The following is a 21,458-nucleotide window of genomic DNA, read 5'->3' as shown; positions in this document are numbered from 1 at the left end:
TTATTCCAATCCATAAAAACGGAGAGAGATGTCAGTTTACCAATTACAGGCCAATATCACTACTCCCACAGTTCTCAAAAATTTTAGAAAAGTTATTTGTTAATAGACTTGATAAATATATAGAGAAGCATAATCTCCTAAGTGATAACCAATATGGCTTTAGAGTGAAAAGGTCCACTTCGATGGCAGTGATGGAACTTGTAGAAGGGATATCTAATGCAACAGATAATAAGGAATATAGTGTTGGTGTTTTATAGACTTACAAAAGGCGTTTGATACAATTGATCATTCTATATTAATGAATAAACTAGAGAGATATGGCATAAGAGGGATAGCATATAAGTGGATAAAAAGTTACCTGGATGACAGATATCAATATGTTGAAATCAATAATGTAAAATCTAATCAGTTGAAGGTAACTTGTGGTGTTCCTCAGGGCTCTGTGCTGGGCCCTAAATTATTCATATTATATCTAAATGACATATGTAGTGTTTCCAAACTGTTAAAATGTGTATTGTTTGCTGATGATGCCACTCTGTATTGCTCAGGTAAAGATTTAGAACAGCTTCTGACTACAGCGGAAAAGGAGTTAAATATATTAAAAAACTGGTTTGATGTAAATAAGTTATCATTAAATATAAAGAAAACAAAATTGATTATTTTTGGCACTAGACAAATGAAACATGTATCTAAAATCAGGGTTAATGGAATTGAAATTGAAAGAGTGTATGAAAATAAATTTCTTGGAGTGCTAATTGATGATAAGCTGAGCTGGAAGTCTCATATAAACCATGTGAAAACAAAAATGTCAAAAACCATTGCTATTCTCTACAAAACAAAGCATGTCCTGAACAAAAAATCATTATACACACTTTATTGTTCTCTGTTGCTTCCATATGTGACTTATTGTCTGGAGATATGGGGTAATGCATATAAAACAAATACTCTTCCTATTTTCAAGTTACAAAAAAGAGCTATAAGAATTATAAATCAATCAAACTATATAGAACCAACTAACATTTTTTTTATTAATCTGAATACCCTAAAATTTTATGATTTGGTCGAATATAAAATGGCACAGATAATGTATAAAGCACAAAATAACTTGCTTTGCCACAGTACTCAGAAGCTGTTCAAAGTCAGAGAGAGTCCATATGACTTAAGGGGAACAGATGTCTTTAAAAAAAACAAGATAAGGACAAACATAAAGCAGAGATGTGTTTCTGTTAGAGGAGTTAACCTGTGGAATAGTTATGACAGTGATTTAAAAAGGTGTAGTTCATTTTCCTTGTTTAAAAACATGTTTAAAAATAGAGTATTAGAAAAATATATTAATCAAGAATGAAAAGAGCAAAAATAATAATTCTGAAACTCTTGATTGTTTTGCTTTGATGTAGTTATCTAAGGTGGAAAGTTTTTTTGTTTGTTTGTTTGTTTGTTTTTGCTTTGCTTTGTTTTATTCTTTGCTTCGAGCCCTGTGTACAGGAGCTGCATGCAAAAGATTTTTTGTTAAAAGGGTTGGCGTAATAAGCAAATGCTTCAGCCAATACCTTTTGATTATCCTTGTCTCGTGCTTTTTTGCTTTGTAGTAATCTTTATTCTGTATTCTATATTCACTGAGATATTTGAATGCTAATCAATAAAATCAATCAAATCAAAAAGATGATCTGGTATTTTATTATAATCATAGCCTCAGTACTATTTTGAATTCTCTTGCTCCACAAAAAAACAGACCTGTATCCTTCTCTCGCTCAGCACCCTGGTACACCCCCGAACTCCGACTATTGAAAGCTAAAGGCCGATGGCTTGAACGTCTCTATAAGAAAACCAGCCTCACTATTCATAAGGAAATGTTTAACAATCATGTTCTGTTTTATCAGGAATGTATCAATCAAACTAAATCTGCCTATTACTCTAACATTATCTGTTCAAGGGAGGACTCCACCAAGACCCTATTCTCATTATTCAACTCCTTTTACAGGCCACCTGATTCTCTGCCCGCTCATATCTATTCATCTAACTTCTGCGACTCTCTAATTCTGCTCAATGTAGCTCCTCCGTCTTAATTCAACCCCCTTTTAACTTCCTTTCAGTTTTTCAACTTCCATCTCTAACTGATATCGCTGATCTCATCCACAAATCAAAGCCTTCTACCTGCCAGCTTGATCCTATTCCCACAGTCCTTGTCAAAGCCTGTCTACCCCCTCTCCTTCCCCTCATATCTGCTATTATTCACTCTTCACTCACTGCTGGAACTGTTCCTGACGCCTTCAAAGTTGCCACCATCACCCTAATCCTGAAAAAAAAAAAAAAAACAGGTCTAGATCCCAACAACTTTAACAATTTTCGTCCTATCTCCAATCTACCATTTCTCTCAAAAATTCTTGAAAAGTAGTTGCTTCACAAGTCCATCTACACCTAACTGATAATAACTGTTAGATTTGTATTGTTGGATTGTCATTTATGCCTAGAAATATATATTTATATATGCTTAGAAGTATATAATCATTTGTAGATTGAAAGAATGTCTCATCCTAGGAGGTCTGTAACAAATCTGTCTAGCATGAAGAGGGGGGTTAGGGGTATTCTTTGTATTACGCACACCCCACTTTGCAGTTATTTGTATAAAATGTTTGGAATCATGTATGATTTTCGTTCCACTTCTCACGTGTACACCACTTTGTGTTGGTCTTTCACGTGGAATTCCAATAAAATTGATTCATGTTTGTGGCTGTAATGTGACAAAATGTGGAAAAGTTCAAGGGGGCCGAATACTTTTGCAAGCTACTGTATCTTAAAAGACAGCCTAAGTAAAACTTCTTTTTCAAAATAATGATTTTCAATTTCAGCAATGTATGTTCTTCCCTTTTATACATTTGTATGGTACATGCATACAGTGATATCAAAACATATTGTGGTTCAAAAATTTGAAATAACTCAAATATTATGTAATATTATGTAAAGTATTTTTTTCTATCCAATAGTGTAAGTTTACAAAGACTTAAAAAAAAGTCGTGAGTATATGTAATTTTGTCTTTCCATGACTTTGTACTTGAAATTGTTTTTGCTAAGAAATAAACAATGATTCAATATCAAATTCTGAAATTGTTTTAATATTAACGGAGGGTCCAAAAGTGATGTAAATTCAATTTCAGATTTCAATGTTGATTCAGTGGAATTGCCTGATATTGATTTAACATTGTTTCAATGAATATTTGCTATCTGGGATAAGATGGACCCATGTGACACAAGGGGTAAGGAAAATGCAACAGTGGCCAGGCCATGATTTGCTAGTGCACCGGAAATTACTTTATAAGACCTAGCTTACCTAATCATAGTTTCCCTATTTTTTTGAAGTCTCAGTGGCACAGTGGTTAGCACTGTTGCCTCGTAGCAAGAAGGTCTTGGGTTCAAACCTGCAATCTGGCCAAGTTTGCAGTGGGTTCTCTCTGGGTACTCTGGTTTCCTGCCACAGTTAAAGTCATGCAGTAATTAGGGTTAGATTAATTGGTGTTTCTAAAATATCTGTGAACATGAGTGCAAATGGTTGTCTGTCTCTCTGTGATAGACTGGTGACCTGTCCAGTACTCTCACCCTATCACATCTGGGATCACTGCAACCCTGGTAAAGATAAGAGGAGTGCAAGTAATTATAAATCCATTAACATTTTATGTTAACCACACTCTAGACTGTTTTCACACTTTGTTTAACACTCCAAAAAATAACTCTTTAAATAAACTTAAAATAATCATGGAACTGATTTCCACATTAATAAATGGCTTTCTATCACCATTAAGCATTTTGGATCAACTCAATTAAATTAAGTTGGACTCAACTGTAGTAAAACAGTTGATTCATCATTAATTAATCAAGTTGAAATAACAGAATTGGATAATGCTAAAATAAAGCAATTTAATTACGTGGAAATTCTTTCCATGATTTTTTTTATATTCATTCAAAGAGTTATTTTTTTGAGTGAAGTGCATCAAAACAATGATTTTATTAAACACACGTGTGGGAAGAAATACCGTCCCAATCCTCAGCATAAATCCCCACAAGAAAGCAGACTTAGAATGTTTTACATGTCAGGGTATCACACCCCTTCCTGCGTTAAGCAGATACATAACATGCATAAGTTACAATAACCACAGCTCTTCTGTTGACAACCTTTGACACACACTCAAAAAGATATTTTCTTCATCTCCACGCCAGGTGCTTCCTGTTGATCTTCTTCTTCTTGCTTATCTGTGGAACATCAGAAGCACGTTCTATAAAAAACTGTTGCTTATGCAGCCACAAAATGGAGTTACAAGCAAAATATGTCTTAACTCTTACCTAGAAATGAGTCTATATAATGTCTGTGTATGCAGGCGAGCGTGCCTCGGCCTGACTGCGCTCTGTCTCACCTTTCACCTCACCAGATAAAGCTTGTAACCTCTTAACAGACAGAATGCCAACTTTTCTAAGCACATTTTGCAATATGTGTAATAACCAGAGATGGGCAGTAACGAGTTACTGTAATCTGATTACTTTTTTCAAGTAACGAGTAATGTAAGGGATTACTATTGCAAAAACGGTAATTAGATTACCGTTACTTTCACGTCGGAACGCTGCGTTACTGCGTTACTAAAACCGTGATTTTTTGAGAGAGTGTCTCATGACAGTGACGTAAGCGAGTGCGACGTTCGTGGCAACAGCTGTGTGCAGATCAACAATGGATAATATATCAAGTGCGGGAGAGAGTATGAGCGTGCAGCGTTTAAAGCGTGGAAGTACTGACCTTACTTTGAGTTTGATTCCATAAAAAGTCACAAAAACATTAGTGTCCGCTGTGCGTGGGAAGAAAACTTCTTTTTACAGCGAAAAAACCCCCTAAACTTCCTGTAATGGGAAATTCACAGAGAAACTCGCGGATTCTTCCACTGACCGCTGTGGCACACCTGCACCAGGGTAAACCTCCGCCTACCGCACTCCTGCTTTATAGGTGAAAATAGAGCAACAGGACCGCTGAGTCTTTGATTTTATTTATTTTCTGCTGTGTTTTACTTGCATCTATTTGAAAGAGTGAGTGTAAACACAAAAAAATATTTTATTTTATGTGCTGGAATGTGCAGAAAATAGGTTTAAATGTTAAACAAATTTCTTCCAGTCAGAGAATGTTGCATATAATTAAGTTTTTGCTTGATGCATAAAGTTAAAAGATTAAAAGTTTAAAGTTTTAAAAAGAGACTTTTCCATTTGATTACATTTTGTATGATGGATTATGCAGAAAAAGTAGAATTGGGCTGAAAGATCTATCGCTTTATTACCTATTCAGGTTGTAAATCGTGTTTTACTTTTGAAAATAAGTAATCAGTAAAGTAACGGATTACTTTTGGGGAAGTAATCAGTAATTAGTTACTGATTACTTTTTCAAGTAACTTGACCAACACTAGTAATAACATGATTGAAACTATATGTTTAATAAATTGAATAAATGTTTAATCAAATGCCACTACTCAAAGCTTAATAAAAGGATATATATATATATATATATATATATATATATATATGTTTAATAAATTGAATAAATAAAATTGAATAAATGTTTAATCAAATGCCACTACTCAAAGCTTAATAAAAAGGATACAGAAGAACAAACATGATATAAAAATGATATAATTCCCACATTCTCCTCTCAGCTCAGCAGCCAGAGGTGGTGGAGGTGCCACAGGGGGAGAAGTCTGTCGTGCTGCCCTTTAAGACCACAGCTGACCTTCCTGAGAACGTCACAGTGGAGTGGACACTCACTGAACCCAAACAAATGAAGGTCCACGTGTATGAGAGTGGAAATAATCAGCCTGTCAAACAGGACCAGGGTTACAGAGGTCGCACAGAGATGGATGAAGATCCACTGAGAACTGGAAACTTCAGTCTGACTCTGAAAGACCTCCACCTCACTGACAGTGGAGTCTACACCTGCACCGTCTACAACAAGGATGGACACAAGCTGCTACAGAAATCAGTGATACTCAGTGTCAGAGGTGAGTGTAACACATCACAGGTCACAGAGAAGCTAAACTGATGATTTAAAAAGAGTAATGAATAAATGATGAGGTCGTCCTAAATGTTTGAAGTGCGGATTTGTGTTTGTGTCCAATAGCAGTGTTTCCTTCACCTTCATCTGTAAACTGACACTGAAATGAAAACCTGATCAAATACTAACAGATAATAACAGTAATAGTAAAACCTGATGGAGAAGATACATTTTCACTTGTTGTATAAATTATGTCCTGTTAGTTCATTGTTAGTTCATTCACTGAGAGTTCATTGTTGAGGAAATCAGTGAAAGTCAGATTCTACTTTGTTCTGCGTGTGTGGAGTTTCACTGAGTGTATGAAACACACAACTGTGGCACACGCAGAGTCTCATATTAGAGTAGCAATGTTAGCATCCTGCTAACAGGAAGCCTTTCATTCACAGCATCATTGAGTCAGGTCAGGAAAAGCAGGCCGTGTGAAGGTGAAAGGTCAGGGGTGATGTTTCTCTCCCTTCATTTAGATTCATGTTTGAACCTGCAGTGCCTTAAGTGTCATTTAGTGGGAATTGAACTGGTCAGTATCCCCATAAATGTCATAGTTCATGATGTAGGGGCCAAAATAGATTTTTTTTCCATGACTCACATTTTTCACCTCCCAGCACATTGTTCAATCTGTGGGCTGGTTTCGGTCATTGTGCAAATGTAGTGTTTATAAGGTTGGTGTCGTGTTCAAAGTGTTTCAGAGGGAATTTCAGGAGAAAGGTCTGTCATTTAAAAAGATTTAATTTGCTTTGGCAGTTGAAATTACAAGTTTACACAGTGCTGTGGACCTCTGTGTGAACCAGCAGCACGTTCACAAAAAGGATAACCATCAAACAGGCTGTACAACATTACATAGTGAGACAAAAGTCTCGGACCAGAATATCTTGTCCGGGCTCCCTGACCCAAAGATTTATAGAAAACCCATTATCTGTGCGTAAGTTTTACTTTTTACTTTATTTTTTATTTATATAGTACATTTAATAAGAACAAAATGTTGATTACTTGAGTGCCATGGGTGATATGCATGCTGTAGATCTTTATCTTTCTTGCTGGTGTCAAAGTGGATGCATTTGAGCTTGAAAAAATGCCTCCAGTTGATGGTTTATGTTGATTTTTAATGATCTTTGATGGCTTTTGATGATTTTTCTTATCAACTTTCCATGTTGTCCAATCTTCTTCTTTCTCCCTCCTCTATCTGAAAAAAGAACAGCATTTACAATTCTGTCTTTTTCAGAAACATCGATGAAAGTCTGGTGAGGTAGGCCACTGCTTGTGCCAATGCCTGTTTGGTCTCAAAACACCACTCCTTTCATTGTCCAAGTCAGTTCAGCTGTAGAGTGTCTCTTGGCAGTGGTTAAAATGTTCAGTGATTAAATTATTGCTTCGGCATCAGCCATTAAGTACATCTTCTCACCCTCGATTGTGCAGGTCTCCATTGGCTCTGTTATAGGTGTTGTAATCGAACATGCACATATTCCATATGCCCCATCAGCATGGGTTTTGGTCCAGATCTTGTGGACCACCTCTCCGTCTAGGCTGGAGCATTTTTCTGTAGTTTGGTGCTGGACCTTTGGTCCAGATATTGGTCTCTGGGCCCTCATCTGCTGTGGATGTTGGTTTGGGCACTCACTTCTCCAATGTCCTCTCATTCCACAGGCAAAGCAAAGGACTCTGTCCAATTGAGGCCTTCTTTGTTGTCTTTCATACACTTCTGGCTGGTGTTCCCCTCTAAAGCGTCCTCTTCCAGCATTCCACACTGATGCAGATCTTGGGCCTGGACTGGTTGTTGTCTTCGTAGCTGTGGTTCATGCTCAGGCTGTGTTTGTGTAGCCAACGCAGCAACCACAGCTTGTTGCATTTCTGCTTTTAAGTCAGCAAACACAGCCTCCATTTGTTTGGCTTCAACATTGTTGTTGTTGATCTCCGAATCCTTTGCTTCCTTCTAATGCTTAAGAAGCCTTTGGTTCGTTGTTTTGCCTTTCACTCTTATTTCTCTCTGTCTCCTGACATGATGTTCTCTCCACAATGAATCCGTCATAACACTCAATCCAACCACTCCATCAAGAGAGTCTTGCACAGATCTTGGCAGACCCAAGTGTACGGTTGCCTCACTCCTCTCATGTCGCGTTCCTGTGTGATGTCCCCAGATCTTGGCTACTCGTTCCAGATGTTCAGTCAAGGACTCATTGGCTTCCAACTTCAATCCTTTAAGTGCCCTTAGTTCTTTCATTCCTGAGTACAGGGTCTCATATATTCCCACAGGGCGTTTTATAAGGTATCAAAGTGATCACTATTACAGGTTTCAGATCCAATCCAAATTCCTTCCAAGAGTCTTCATGCCCTGTGTACTCCTGTTCGGAAAAGCAAGGCACGAATTTCTCCAATGGCAAGTGTCTGTCCTGCTGTGTTGTCTTCAAAAGTCAAAATCCTTGCTGATGCTCCAGCAGATAAAGGTGGAAATGTTTTCACCAGTTCTTCTATATCTTTGAGAAAGACTGGTTCTTCTTTTGTTATCATGTGAACTGGCATAGCAAGTTGTTGATGTTGTTTTCTTGCCTCCAGTCTGGTCTGGTAGACACAGCTGCCTCTGCTGATAGATGCAGAGTATTTCTTGATAATCAGTTTCATCCTCTGTGTCATTTTCATCCTTGAGGTTCCTTGATGTTGCTGATGAAACATGTGTTTCATGCACTATTTCAGCATTCAGCAAGCCAGTCTTTGTCTTTTCTTATTTGTTTGGTCTGGTTTAATTTTTCCTTGGACTGATGACATCTCTCAGTTTTCCTGGCCTGTGTCTTACTGATTCTCAGGATCTGAGTCACTCATCCTCTCCTTTCTTCCAGTTTGCTGTTCTCCTCCTGGAATCTCCTGAGTTGTTATTGGAGGAATTGGTGTGGAATCTCTCTGTAGCTTGTCTGTTGGAAGGCAGGGGTTTTGGAGGGGATTATAGGAAGAACAGGGGGGGGGATCTCCTTCATACCAGGGCCCCAGCATCCAAGTGCTTTTGTTGCCTGACATCTGTGCCGTTTGAGTTTGCTTGGCTAGATTCTCCCTGGTGGTCATGTTCGACCAATCTCTCGATACCTTCTCCTTCACACTCTGTTCACCAGCACCTTGTTGTTTTTCTCTCTCTGCGTCAGGTTTTCCCTCAGGTGTGATGTCCAACATCACTGAATTCAAGTTCCCTGGATGACCGATGTCCCCAGGTGTGCTGTCAGATTCAGGCAAACTCAAACAGTCGGTAGTTCAGTTTAAACACAGTAGGAGCTCCAGGTGTGGTAGTGGGCAGCCCAGTTCTTAGTGATGATGTTTGTAATTTTTGGTCTTCACTTTGTAAATTGTAGTCTGGAGTTTTGACTCTTACTCGTCTTCCTTTTCCTCTTAGCATCCAGTAGCACATATTTATGGTTTTCTCTCGTTTTTGTCCATCTCCTTCCTTTTGGAGCCTCCTGATTTCCCTCCTTCCTTCTTCCATTCTGAGTGTGGATGCTCATATTCGTCACTAGCTTGTTTTTCTATTTGGAATATGGTTGGACTGCTGGGTAGTGGCCCCCCAAGACAAGATGATATATAGCCTTCCTTTTTCCACTGATCCCATCTCTTGTTCAATTTCTTCTCCATCGTAGATCTTGCTTTCTTATCTTCTACACCATCCAGCATCCATAACATATTTCTCCAACTGACCCAAATTCTCTATTCCCGGTGAAATGGCAATGTCCGCCATTGCGCTTTAAAGAAAAAAAAAAAAAAAAAAAATTCTCATTGTTATTGTTTAATTAATGTCAAATTTTCTATCCCTTTTCCTGATAAGTCTTAATGTTTGTTTTACCTGTTTTTGTTTTCTTCTAGGAATAAGGACTCCCTTACTCCCAGCTCTAATTATTATTAAGTTTCCTTTTATTGTTTAGGACCGAAAATAAATTCAACTTTTCTAATTACTGAGGTTTACACGATCAACCTCTATTTTCGAAACGATCAGCGCAATTGTCACCCTTTTTAACTGAGTAGTCAAGAAAACCTGTTAAATCCACAGTAATCTGTCATCCAGAGTCAAGAAAAACAATATTTCAGAATCTACTCTTGTTGGGTTCAGTTAGGATCGTAAGGAGACTGGCAGTGGTAACTCAACTTAAAGGAGAAAAAAAACCCCTCCACTCAGAATGAGACACTGACAACAACTTAAAGGAAAAAAGTGATTTGAGTGTATTCAACATTTAAATGGTCCAAACATAGACATGAACAAAACATTTAAATCATTTCAAACATGTAAATCTCAACAATGTACAATATATCACTTAAAGTGTCCATAAATGTATTAGGTAGGCTGTCCATTTCAGTTCAGTGCACTTCGTATTCAGTGTTCTTAGTAAGTGTTAATTGTCTTTAGTCACAGTTTTGCTTTTAGATGCATCAGTTTTTTGTGCTAAGTGGAATCAGATCTGACCCAAAAAGAAAAAGTAACAACTTAAAGCGTCCTGAGATCTCAGTAAAAAAACGTTAATCCTTAAAAAGAAATTGCAAATCGTTGTATCCTACCACCCTCCAAGGAAACAGGTGGCCTTCAGATTGAGAATGTCCTTTCTAGGCACCTCCAGTGGCATCCAGTCCTTAGATGGCACCGCTCGGTCCTTGCAGCAGATTTCTACCACAAAAAAACAGCCTGCACACGACTGCAGGGCAATCACTTCACTTGTAAAATAAAACATATATTTCTCTAGTGTTATCCCTTTTTTTCCACACATCACACATCTATACAGTTCTTATTGGCCAATAACAATTTATCAACGACAAAAATGCATTTAACTGCAAATCATGAAGCATGAAAAGTGTCTCACGTGGTGTGTTAGCTAAAACTTCACATGTAAGCGCATTAGCCCAGGGAGCACATGTGGGTACGCTAGCATACTTTCCACAGGCTAACACAGCTAAGGGAGCTAAGGAATCGTTAGCAGGCGCTAAGACAAACATCACATCTTCGACAAACATAGTATCCTGACTGGTTTCATACTCAGAAACTGGACTGTGAATCACAACTTAATCTACAACTGTGAGACTCACCAGGATATTCTTCAAAGAAAACATTAATTCCGTACCGCAACACGTTATAGGACTGAATCTCCACACAGCTTTGCGCATCTAGGTCCGTGCAGGCGGATGCAGTGAAAGAAAGTCACCACGCACAGCGCTATGGTGCATTCACGGTACATGGGAAAACTCAGCACTTAACAAAACAGTAACACTTAAAATTAGAATAAAAATACAATACAATTGTCAATAAAATAACCATGGGTTACACAATGCTTTTTCTTTTTCTGAAACCGCAGATTTCAATTTTAACAAGGAATAATTCTGAAATAAAACTGCAAACTCAATGATTCTAATTTAAAGCAAGCAAAATCATAGCTGTTCAATCCTGCTGGTAAATGATTAAAAACAACAACAACAACAACCCACACCTACAGTCTAATGCAAAGCAAAACAACTAACCCCAAGATCATTAATAGCTCATCAACTGATGACAGAAATTAAGCTCAAGATCTACATCTGCTCTTGTATCCTAAAACATTAAGATACAAGAGCAGATGTAGAGTAAATGGCAGTGAAGCCTAAGAGTGTTTAACCATCATCAACCAATAACAGAATAGTCCTAAGAGTGTCAGCTCCCACCAACCAATAAGAGAATTCAGTCTCAAAATAAAATGCAGAAATCAGAAACAGCTAGCAGCTAACCCTAAGAGTGTAAACTACTAACTTAATTCAAAATCAAAATGCATGATCACATATATGAACAAATAGCAGTTGACCCTAAGAGCATTTCAACCATCATCAACTGACAAGAGAAACCAGCCTTAAGATCAAATGGAAAGATCAGAAACAAATACAGTTAATTCTATAGCTGTCAGTTGATTACAAACTGATGACAAAATTAATTAAATCGATCGATGTCCTTTACACAGACACAAAAACAAACCGGTTGTAGCTGTTTCCTAATATCAGAGATCAATTTAGGGGGGTTAGAACACAGAACCGATTAGCAGTTAACTCTATAGCTTTCAATTGATTACAACTGATGGCAAGATTGATTTATAATGATCAACGTGCAGAGACAAATGTATAAAAATACCCACTAATTCTATAGCTGTTTACCAATATCAGAAATCAGCTCAAACTTAAAAAGAAAAGTAACTGGCAGTTAACACTATAGCTGTTAACTGATCACACCTGATAACAAAACCAATAAAAGAATCTGAATGCAAAAATGAACATAAAACAAATACCAGTTAGACCTGAAAATTCAGAATACAAGGCCAGTTAGGAGGTATTATAGGTATTAACTGATGCCACTGATAACAAATCAATTACAATAATCCAAATGCAGAAACGAAGACAAACAATTGATTTTATAAGTTTTAACTGATAAGAACTGATAACAAACCAATAGAGGGGTCAAAAATGCAAAATAAACACAAGACAGATACCAGTTGATGCTATAGCTGTCAGCTGATCCCAAAACACTTACAAGGAATTCAAAATACAAATCCAGTTAGCAGGTACCTCTATAGGTTTTCAATGGATGACAACTGAGAACAAATCAATAAGGGAATCAGGATGCAAAATGAAAAAAACAAACAGTCAATTCTGTAGCTACTGACTGCTATCAGAAATCAATTTAAAGGAAACTCAAAACATAAACCAGTTAGCAGTTAACTTTATTGGTATTGACTGATAACTACAAATAGCAAATCAATAGAGGAATCAGAGTGCAAAATAAACAAACAGATATCAGTTAGTTCTGCAGCTACAAACTGATAATCAGAAAACAATTTAAAGGAACTTTCAGAAGACAAATTCAATCAGCAGTGAACTCTGTAGGGATTAACTGAACATGAGTGACGACAACTTCAAAAGAAAGGTTAAGATACAAAAACAAACATATACAATTACCAGCTTAGTTCTATAATTAGCAGCTGATAACAACAATAAATGAGAGTTAATTTAATATTCATCTTCAGAAACACCAAACTGTTCATCAAACAAAGCCAAGTGAATCTAGTATTTAACTTTTGAGAAACATCAAATTGTTTATTGGGCAGAAACAAGGTTCAGTTCAGCATCCACCTTCCAGAAACATTTAACCATTTCAGATAAAAACTAAGGTCAGATCAGGGTTTACTGTTTCATAAATATCAAATTGTTTATCAAAGCAAAACAAAGTTCAAATGGAATTAACTTCAAAATTTTTATTAACCAAAAACAAAGTTTAATTTAGACAATAACTTCAGACAGATCTATTTTATAAGACAAATACAAAGTTTAATTAAATCGTTTACAAATCATCTAAAAATAAAAACTAAATCTAATTGAAATTAGAACTTTAAGAACATTTAATTGTGTAAAAGAATAGAAACAAAGTCAAACTTAGAAAATAACTTCAGAAAATATGATTATTGAAAAATAAAACAAGGTCTAATTTAGAAAACAACTTGAATGTGATTATTTATCACTTTGAAATTGTGAACTTAAAAGATTGTTTTACTCTCTGGCTTCTGTAAAAGTTCCTCAATTGTATCCTTGTACTTAATTATTTGGCTATGATGTGCTCATCAAATGACAAAAATCTGTCAGTGGCTCAGCAAATGGAGCCCAGACACAGCTTTTCCCACCGTTTCCAGCTCCCCCACTGAGCCAACAACCAGCAAAAAGAAGACATTCAGCTCACACATACACACACGTGCTTCTTTTATAAGGAGAGGGGAAAAGTACAGCGAGCTCTCTCTCCCACACACACAATTACACACATATGATTACACAATCCTTTTCAGTCTGACCCACAAATCTCACAAAAAACATACAAACCCCATATTTCCATATTTCTCCTGTATTGGCTTCCCTTCATTGGCGCTGTATACTTAAAGTTGAGTTATGAGTGAGACAACAGGGACAATAGGGAAGTGGAAGCAGCATCCATCACCTCCACCTTTAATTCTGTAGCATGTTACAGTGTGTCACAGTGGCACAGTGAGGAGATGATAAAGTTAACATGGGTGAATGGGTTGCACATATTTCCCTATAATTAAACAGAATATGTGTGTTTTACCTGGACCTGTGGTGTCTGGTGCTGTGTCCTGGAGCAGACTGACATCGTCCCTGCTTCAGTAAAACTCTCACATCATCTGAGGCTGAATAAATGTCAGCCACTCACATTCGGTCTGTTTCCTCCACCTGAGACAGCAGTGAGGGGGTCACATGATCAGGTTTTGTTCCTGCAGGGGCGGAGCCAGCACAGACTGCCAGCTCTGGGTCAAAGGTCACTGCTGTCTGATTTCCATCAGACTGAGTCTAAAATAGCTTGTAAATAAAACAGGAAAACTGTAAACAGGAGTGAAGAGCTGCTGGTTACACAGCAGAGGACAGGATGGAGGATCAACCTCACTGATGTCTGTCTGTGTTCATGTTCTGGTTTCTTCTCAGTCAACAAAGTAGAGGCAGTGGAGGTGCCAGAGGGGGAGGGGTCTGTCCTGCTGGCCTTTAAGACCACAGCTGACCTTCTTCAGGCTGTCACAGTGGAGTGGACACAACAACATGAAGGTCCACGTGTACGAGAGTGGAAAACATCAGCTGGGTAAACAGGACCAGGGTTACAGAGGTCGCACAGAGATGGAGGAAGATTCACTGAGAAATAAAGACCTCAGTCTGACCCTGAAAGACCTCCACCTCACTGACAGTGGAGTCTACACCTGCACCGTCTACAACAAGGATGGACACATGCTGCTACAGAAATCAATGTGACTCAGTGTCAGAGGTGAGAGTAACAGCTGTTTGTCCACAGTGTCAGTAAGAATTCAGCCAAACAGCTGCTAATGCAGTGGTTCCCAAACATTTTTTGCTAGGCCCCCCTTTGTTTTACAAGAAAATCTTTGCCCCTGTCGCTTCATTTAGAAAGGCAGAGGCGTCACGGTGTAATTATTTTACGTGTAGTTGTTTTTTTTCCTGTGTAATAATATTCAACATTGGTATCGGTAAGATATGCTTCATCATATTTTCTAGTCTTTGGCTTGGAAGGAAGTTGGTTTGGAAACATATTTGGCGATGCTTCATCTCCTGCTTTGCGTTTGTGTGGGCGCCCCGTCAAAAATCTGTCCATTATGCTAGCAGTGTTCAAGCGCTCTTTTCTTCTTCTTCTTTTTTTAAATGCAGTGGCTCTGTGCCCTCCACGCTTTGGGAACCTGTATGCTAATGCATCATGGACATGTGATGTACATAGAGTCTACCATCAAAACTAAGATAAGCTCTTAGTGTGTCCAGCTGTTTCCAGCTGTGTGAGAATAAAAGATGCACAGCTGTTTGTGCAGCCTCACACATCAACACACAACAATTCTGGGCTCTGATCCTCATCCTAGTCCCAGCTGATCGATCACAGATCAGAGAACCGATCAGTCTGTTTGTAGGATATTGATCAGCTGGCACAGCATCAAACCCACGGACCCATGTGAGTGTCTGACTGTCCTCTGTGTCCTCAGGAACAGGAGCCAAGAACAGGAACGTCTGACTGCTGAAGAAACAGTCTGAGGAGGAGGAGGAGCTGGTGATGAAGAGCAGCCTGTGTGTATATACAGGATAAAGTATTTAGTGTGTTTTAAGATGAAGATGCAGCTTTGCTTTGGCCTTCCTCTGCTAACAGCTAACAGCTAACTAACCTCAGCCAGATGTTCTGCTGCTGTTTCTCTAACATTAGAAGTTTATAATGATGATGACCCCGAGCGTGTTTCTGCTGTTCTGATGGATCCACAGAGCGCCCTGACTCTGTGTCACATGTTAGCTTCATGTGGGTCAAAGGTCAAAGCTGCTGACTGTCAGGAAGCTTTAGAGAAGATCAGACAAACAGATGAAACACCCTCTCTGAACTCAGAGCTCCAATCAGAGCAGGAAGGACCTGTGATGGAAGCCCTGAGGCCACACCCACACTTCCTGTCAGTGCCTGTGATTGACAGCTGCCTCCATCAGTATCATATATATCCATATAATCACCCTGATGCTATGATGTTGTGATGTTGGTGCTGTATGAACCACATTAAATGTTTTTACTTATTAACATGACGTCTCGTGTCTCTCTGTCACATTTACAGTATTTAATCATTTTCTCACACAGTTCTTCTCTCTCAGATTTGTGTTGTGGGTTTGTTGTCACAGGTTACTCAGCAGCTTCTGGTGTTGTTAAAATCATCTGAACACTTCTGTATAAATCACTTCATTTTCACACGATACTAAACTTTCTTACTGCACTCTAACATCTGTGAGTTTTATTATTTCTGGAAACTGACAAAGGGAAAACAGTCATGTGACCTGAGGGAACTAATGGGTGACGTTTGTTTTGTCAGTCACTGATCACTCTGAGCGGCCTTCACTGTGACAGAGTACACAGGGCAGTAATTACTAAGTACTTCTTCCTTTTGGTTTTCCCACTGAGAGAAAATTTACAAACAGACTGATGGAGAACAGCTGTCTCAGACTGCATCTCATCCACCCAGACTTCAGTGGAGAAACACCACCCTGCAGTAAAGTGGAGTCACCATTCTTCAGTCTGTGCAGACTACGTCAGAATAGAATAAAGTAGATTTTACTGTGACTGTAATGAGTAGAAGGACAGTAAAGGTGTGGTGCTGGTTAGAAACCACAAACATGTCAAACAGACAAACACTGAGCTGTTGTGTTGCAGCTGCACAAACACACTCATGTTGGTGCTTTGAACAGGCAGATCCATCAGACCAGGCAGCCTGATCCAAACACAGCTTTCACCCAACAATGAACACAGACAGAGCAGCTTCTCCCTCAGCAACTTTTCAAAGCATTTATTGTTACAGGGGAGGGTGGTGTCAGGAGTTGATGTAGCTGGAAATATGGGGTTTAAGGGCGGAGCTTGTGAGGTGAGTGGGTTGTGGTGCAGCACAGTGACTGATAGATAAATACCATCTCTGATTCCAGCAGACGTCACATGAGGTCATAGAGTCTCCATCACTGATTAAACACGTCAGCTGTGAACAGTATGACCAGGTTTGCATTTGGTGTTGGAGTTAATAAAACATTCAAAGCATTGTTATAAATATACAGTCCAATAAGAGCAGCTCCCTGTTACAGACGGTCTGTGTGGTTTAATGTCCATTCAAAATAAACATGTAACATCTCTGTGCTTGACACTAAACAGTGGATTGTCTGCAGATTGCATTTGACATTATTCAGTCTCATTTGTTCCTTAAACTGAGACTTAATGCTGACAAAATGAAGGGTATGTAGTTTTCAAAATAAAATAAATTCCTACTATTATGTCTGCACAAGGTTTCCCAGCTGAATTTGTTATAAATATCTGGGTATTTTAACAGAGGAAAATCTTTCTTTTAAGTCACATATCTTATTTTTACAAAGCTCAGATTTAAACTCAGGTTCTTATATAGAAGCAAATCATGTTTTTCATTTAATGTGAAAGAAGGCCTTGTTGCTGCTGCCTTCTGACTTCATGTTGACTGTAACATCCCTCAGTGCTGGTTCTAACAGTTTGAGCTGCTTCAGGCTTTATTTGTGAAGCACAGCAGCTTACAAAACACGTAGCTAGTGTGTAACTTGTAACTAGATCTGCCAAACTTTCATCACAACTTCTTAGCCAACAGGCTTCAGTCCATCTCAGGATGGCTAAAACATATTTTCTTAGATGAGCCTTGGATAAATGTAGAACAGGCACTATGCAATAATCTAGAGATTTCAGATCTACCATTTATCAGGTCAAACATCAAACGACATGAATGCTTTAAAAGCATCAACATCAGCTCTTCTCTGACAGCATGGTGGGACTTTCTAAGAATAACAGTCTTCATTAATCCCATGCAGACGTACACCTATCTGGAAGAACCCTGACATGTATGATTAATTTTATTGGAGTTATAAAGGAATTAAACACTTGGAACATATATTGTCAGAAAGTCTCCTCGTGTTTCAGTTTTATTGTTATAATTGTAGTGATAATTTCCTTAAACATCAATAAGTTTTCACCTTGTTCTCACTGTTTGCTGGTGATGATGTCACATGCTTTTATGACTGTCCAGCCGTACTACCAGTCCGATGAGCACTAAGCCCAATTTATATGAGTGCGAGGGATTGCCAGCTGTGTGCACTCCTGTGCAAACATGGGTCAGAACCTCTCTAGCTCTAAGATTTAATTCCCAAATTTATGTAATAGGATGGATATAAGTCTACTGTTAATTTCGGGAAGTTGTTAGAAAGCTGTGGTATTTTTGCTTAAGTGCACATCTCCACTCAGGCTAACTGGGAGGAGACGGATCTATACTTGGACATATTATTTACATCCTTCAGGGGTTTTAGGTTAGAGTATCACATTATAGAACATGTATGTGACTTTCCACCGTAGCCTTTGACACGGGGCAGACTTGGGTAAAGTAGTTAGGTTATTTGGCCACTAGAGGGCTCTAATGACCGCCTAATTGTTGATTTTCACTAATATTGAGATATTAGGCCTTTTCTGTTGCTTGGGATATGCAGATATTCCTGCTTTCTGCCTGTTTAAAATGACACTGTGAGATTTCATTCAGCCAGAGCATTTAGTTGATTATTTATGGTGTAATTGATTAACGGTGTATGATGTTGAACAGTAATGATTGTCATATTTGTCATGTAATAATAGTTGTTCTCCCTGTTTCCTGCTATTTAGAACCACACATACACCCCCCCATATCCTCACCGAGTATGCCAGTTGCTGTACTACTTGCCTGCTGTTCACTCAGTTATATCGGAGCTATCTCCCAGCTTACTTTGATGATTATAAAGTTGAATATCAACCTGAATCAGCTACACCGACTGATGAACCGACAGCAGGCTAAAGATCAGCGCTCTGCCGAGCAGTGCTCAGTCTCTCTGCAATCATATGCTTCAGGTTCCCAATGCAGCAAATCTTGAACCCAGTCTAGTGGATATTCAACTTCAGGATGCTCTATTATTGCAGGGCTAACAGATCTGCACACAGTGATATTAATAATATTGCACTTTATTAAAAGCACCTTATCTGGCACTTTATTGAGCATTGCACCCTGAGCATAGATTTGCACATAAAGAACATTTGCATGGAATAGTTGAATTATTTATTGCATATTTATTGTGTATTTTAAAATCAGTAGGTAGCCTTTTGGTTCCAGGTCCTGCACAGCTGCTCCTCATTAAGAAGTGTGCTGGTTGTCTGTGATGAGGAAAGGTTGTTACTGAGAGCAAATAAGGTTAACCATGGAGAGCTGGGGCTAATGTTTGTGAAAATCTAGAAAGAAAGGTGGTGCAAAGAAGTAGAGCTTCACAGCTGAGATGTGATTACTCAGCTGTCTTTCCTGTGTCCTCTCCAGGGTGTTTGGGCCAATGTGTCTCCGGGGGTCCAGACACCAGTCAAAGGTTCACACGAGTTGAACATGTTATCTGCACCCAGTGATGCAACCTTAACGAGGCCATGAACGAGTGCATCAGGTCCTGTTTTGTCCACTGGAGGCCTGCAGGGCCAACATTTACCTTCATGTTCAACAATCAGTACAGTAGTAGCATTAGCTTTTACTCACAGGTCTATATGAACCAAACATGATAATGGAAACCAAAGCAGGTTCACAGAACAGCTGTTATGTTAAGGTGGGATGTTGTGACATCAGCCAGAAAATTCAGACTGGTGCTGGTTTCATGTGGGAGGTTTGAACAATATACAGCAGCAACAGCACAAGTGCAAAGTTACCAGCTTCTATTCATTTTAGTGCTTGAAATGAAAAATGCACCTGTAAAATATTTGGATGTAAAATATGTTCACAGCTGTCCTGCTAGTAGGAAGGTCACAGCTAAGGTCAGAGCACAGGTTAAACGATAGCTATAGCATGATGACACTTTCATACTTGATGCAGTTCCTCCTTATGTCACTCAACAGGATGAGAAGACGGATCATCTGAAAGTTTAAGAGTGGAATAAACTGATAGGTTAGATGGAAATGTGTAACTTAAAGAGTTGTTTCATATCTGAAACAACCAAAAACACATTTATTGAAAAGAAACAAACACTGTTGGTCAACTTCTTACAAACAGATTCAACAAGCGACCAGCTGTAGTGGGAGGTACCCACTGTGACGGTGTCACGTGAGTGCATGAAGCACTGAGCCCCCACCGAGGATGGACTTTATACTGGTGTAAAGAAAAAACTGCAGCCCAGCTCACTCTGCTTCATCATCATCTGACACATATATGAATGGACAATTTCATTATTCAATGCAGTTCACAACATAAAGAGACATTTGATTTTACTATAGTTACAATGTTGTTACAGAAGGAACAAATACAGGAATGAGTCATTAAATCCAATGAAATGAATGATGTGACAGTGTGATTAACTGAGAGTACTGAGGAAGCACAGCAGCTAAATATGGATTTGACTGAAAAATAAATCATGAGTGTTATAGAATAACAAATGTCTTCATGTTACTGTTTCTTTATGTGACTGAAAGAAAGAACAAAGTTCTTATTAAGGCTTCAGCTGCTGCATCACAGCTGAACTCTTTCACAGATCGTTGGAAACGAGGTTTGATTAGTTCATCAACTTTCCCAAAACACATCTGTGATCCTGGATCATTAGTTAGAACAAATCCTGATAATATGACAGGGAACACATGTCACATTGTGGAGGGGGAGCAGGGTCACATGGACACCACAGTGGGTGTGGTCAAAGCTAGAACTGCTCCCTGTTCCCCCCTCCCACTGAAATCTACACCTGGCTGCATAGCAACCCAAAAGGTCGCCCAGTGTGTCCTGCAGCCTGCAGCAGTCCTGTTGGACCTGTAGAGCCACGCCCACTGTGTCTTGAGACCCCTGGACCACCAGCATGGAGGTCTTCACTGCAGCTACACAGGACTGCATCAGCTGAGGCAATATGGTGGCCTATGACACCACTGGGAGAACAGCAGAGGGTGACAGACTGCTAAGTTTTCCTCATGTATCAGTGCTTACACAGAGGATATAAACCTATGAGGTATTGAAATCAACCAAAGCCAACTGGAGTCCAACCAGTGAAAGAGACTGACTTGACCTGTGATTGGTCGAAAGGAGGGATAAGAGCCTCCATCCTGTTTGGATGAAGGTGTGAAGGAACTGCAGAACTACACAGGAGGAGAGGACTCAGTGAGAGGAGACGGAGGTAGAAGCTTTCCTCACAAACACAGGAACTTGAAGTAGGTTAAAGTGAGGTGGACACTCAGGTCACAGCTTGTTAATGCAGCTCTCACCTGTACAGGGACACTTTGGCCATGATTGGTATCATTTATAGAAGACCGACTGTTGTTTGATATTAGCAGTGATCACACAAAGTCAGTGAGAGGGAA

At 38.9% G+C, this 21,458-nt stretch overlaps 1 protein-coding gene across 1 annotated transcript; it reads left to right on the top strand.

Annotated features, from left to right (window-relative positions):
* Nucleotides 1-3,232: 3,232 nt before the first annotated feature.
* On the top strand, nt 3,233-15,611 carry LOC120434952 (matrix remodeling-associated protein 8-like). The gene is made up of 4 exons (XM_039603628.1): nt 3,233-3,254; nt 5,682-6,023; nt 14,534-14,650; nt 15,583-15,611. The coding sequence occupies exons 1-4, from the start codon at nt 3,233-3,235 to the stop codon at nt 15,609-15,611; spliced, it is 510 nt and encodes a 169-aa protein (XP_039459562.1).
* Nucleotides 15,612-21,458: the final 5,847 nt, after the last annotated feature.

This window comes from Oreochromis aureus, linkage group 3, assembly GCF_013358895.1.
Source record: "Oreochromis aureus strain Israel breed Guangdong linkage group 3, ZZ_aureus, whole genome shotgun sequence".
Classification (NCBI taxonomy): domain Eukaryota; kingdom Metazoa; phylum Chordata; class Actinopteri; order Cichliformes; family Cichlidae; genus Oreochromis; species Oreochromis aureus.
This window is presented reverse-complemented; position numbering and strand designations above follow the sequence as displayed.

Excerpts from the sequence above, each read along its gene's own strand:
- LOC120434952 (XM_039603628.1), top strand. The coding sequence starts at position 3,233 with ATGGACCCATGTGACACAAGGG. Across the intron at positions 3,255-5,681 it reads GGACCCATGTGACACAAGGG|CTCAGCAGCCAGAGGTGGTG; the intron begins GTAAGGAAAATG and ends TTCTCCTCTCAG. Across the intron at positions 14,651-15,582 it reads GTGGACACAACAACATGAAG|GAACAGGAGCCAAGAACAGG; the intron begins GTCCACGTGTAC and ends CTGTGTCCTCAG.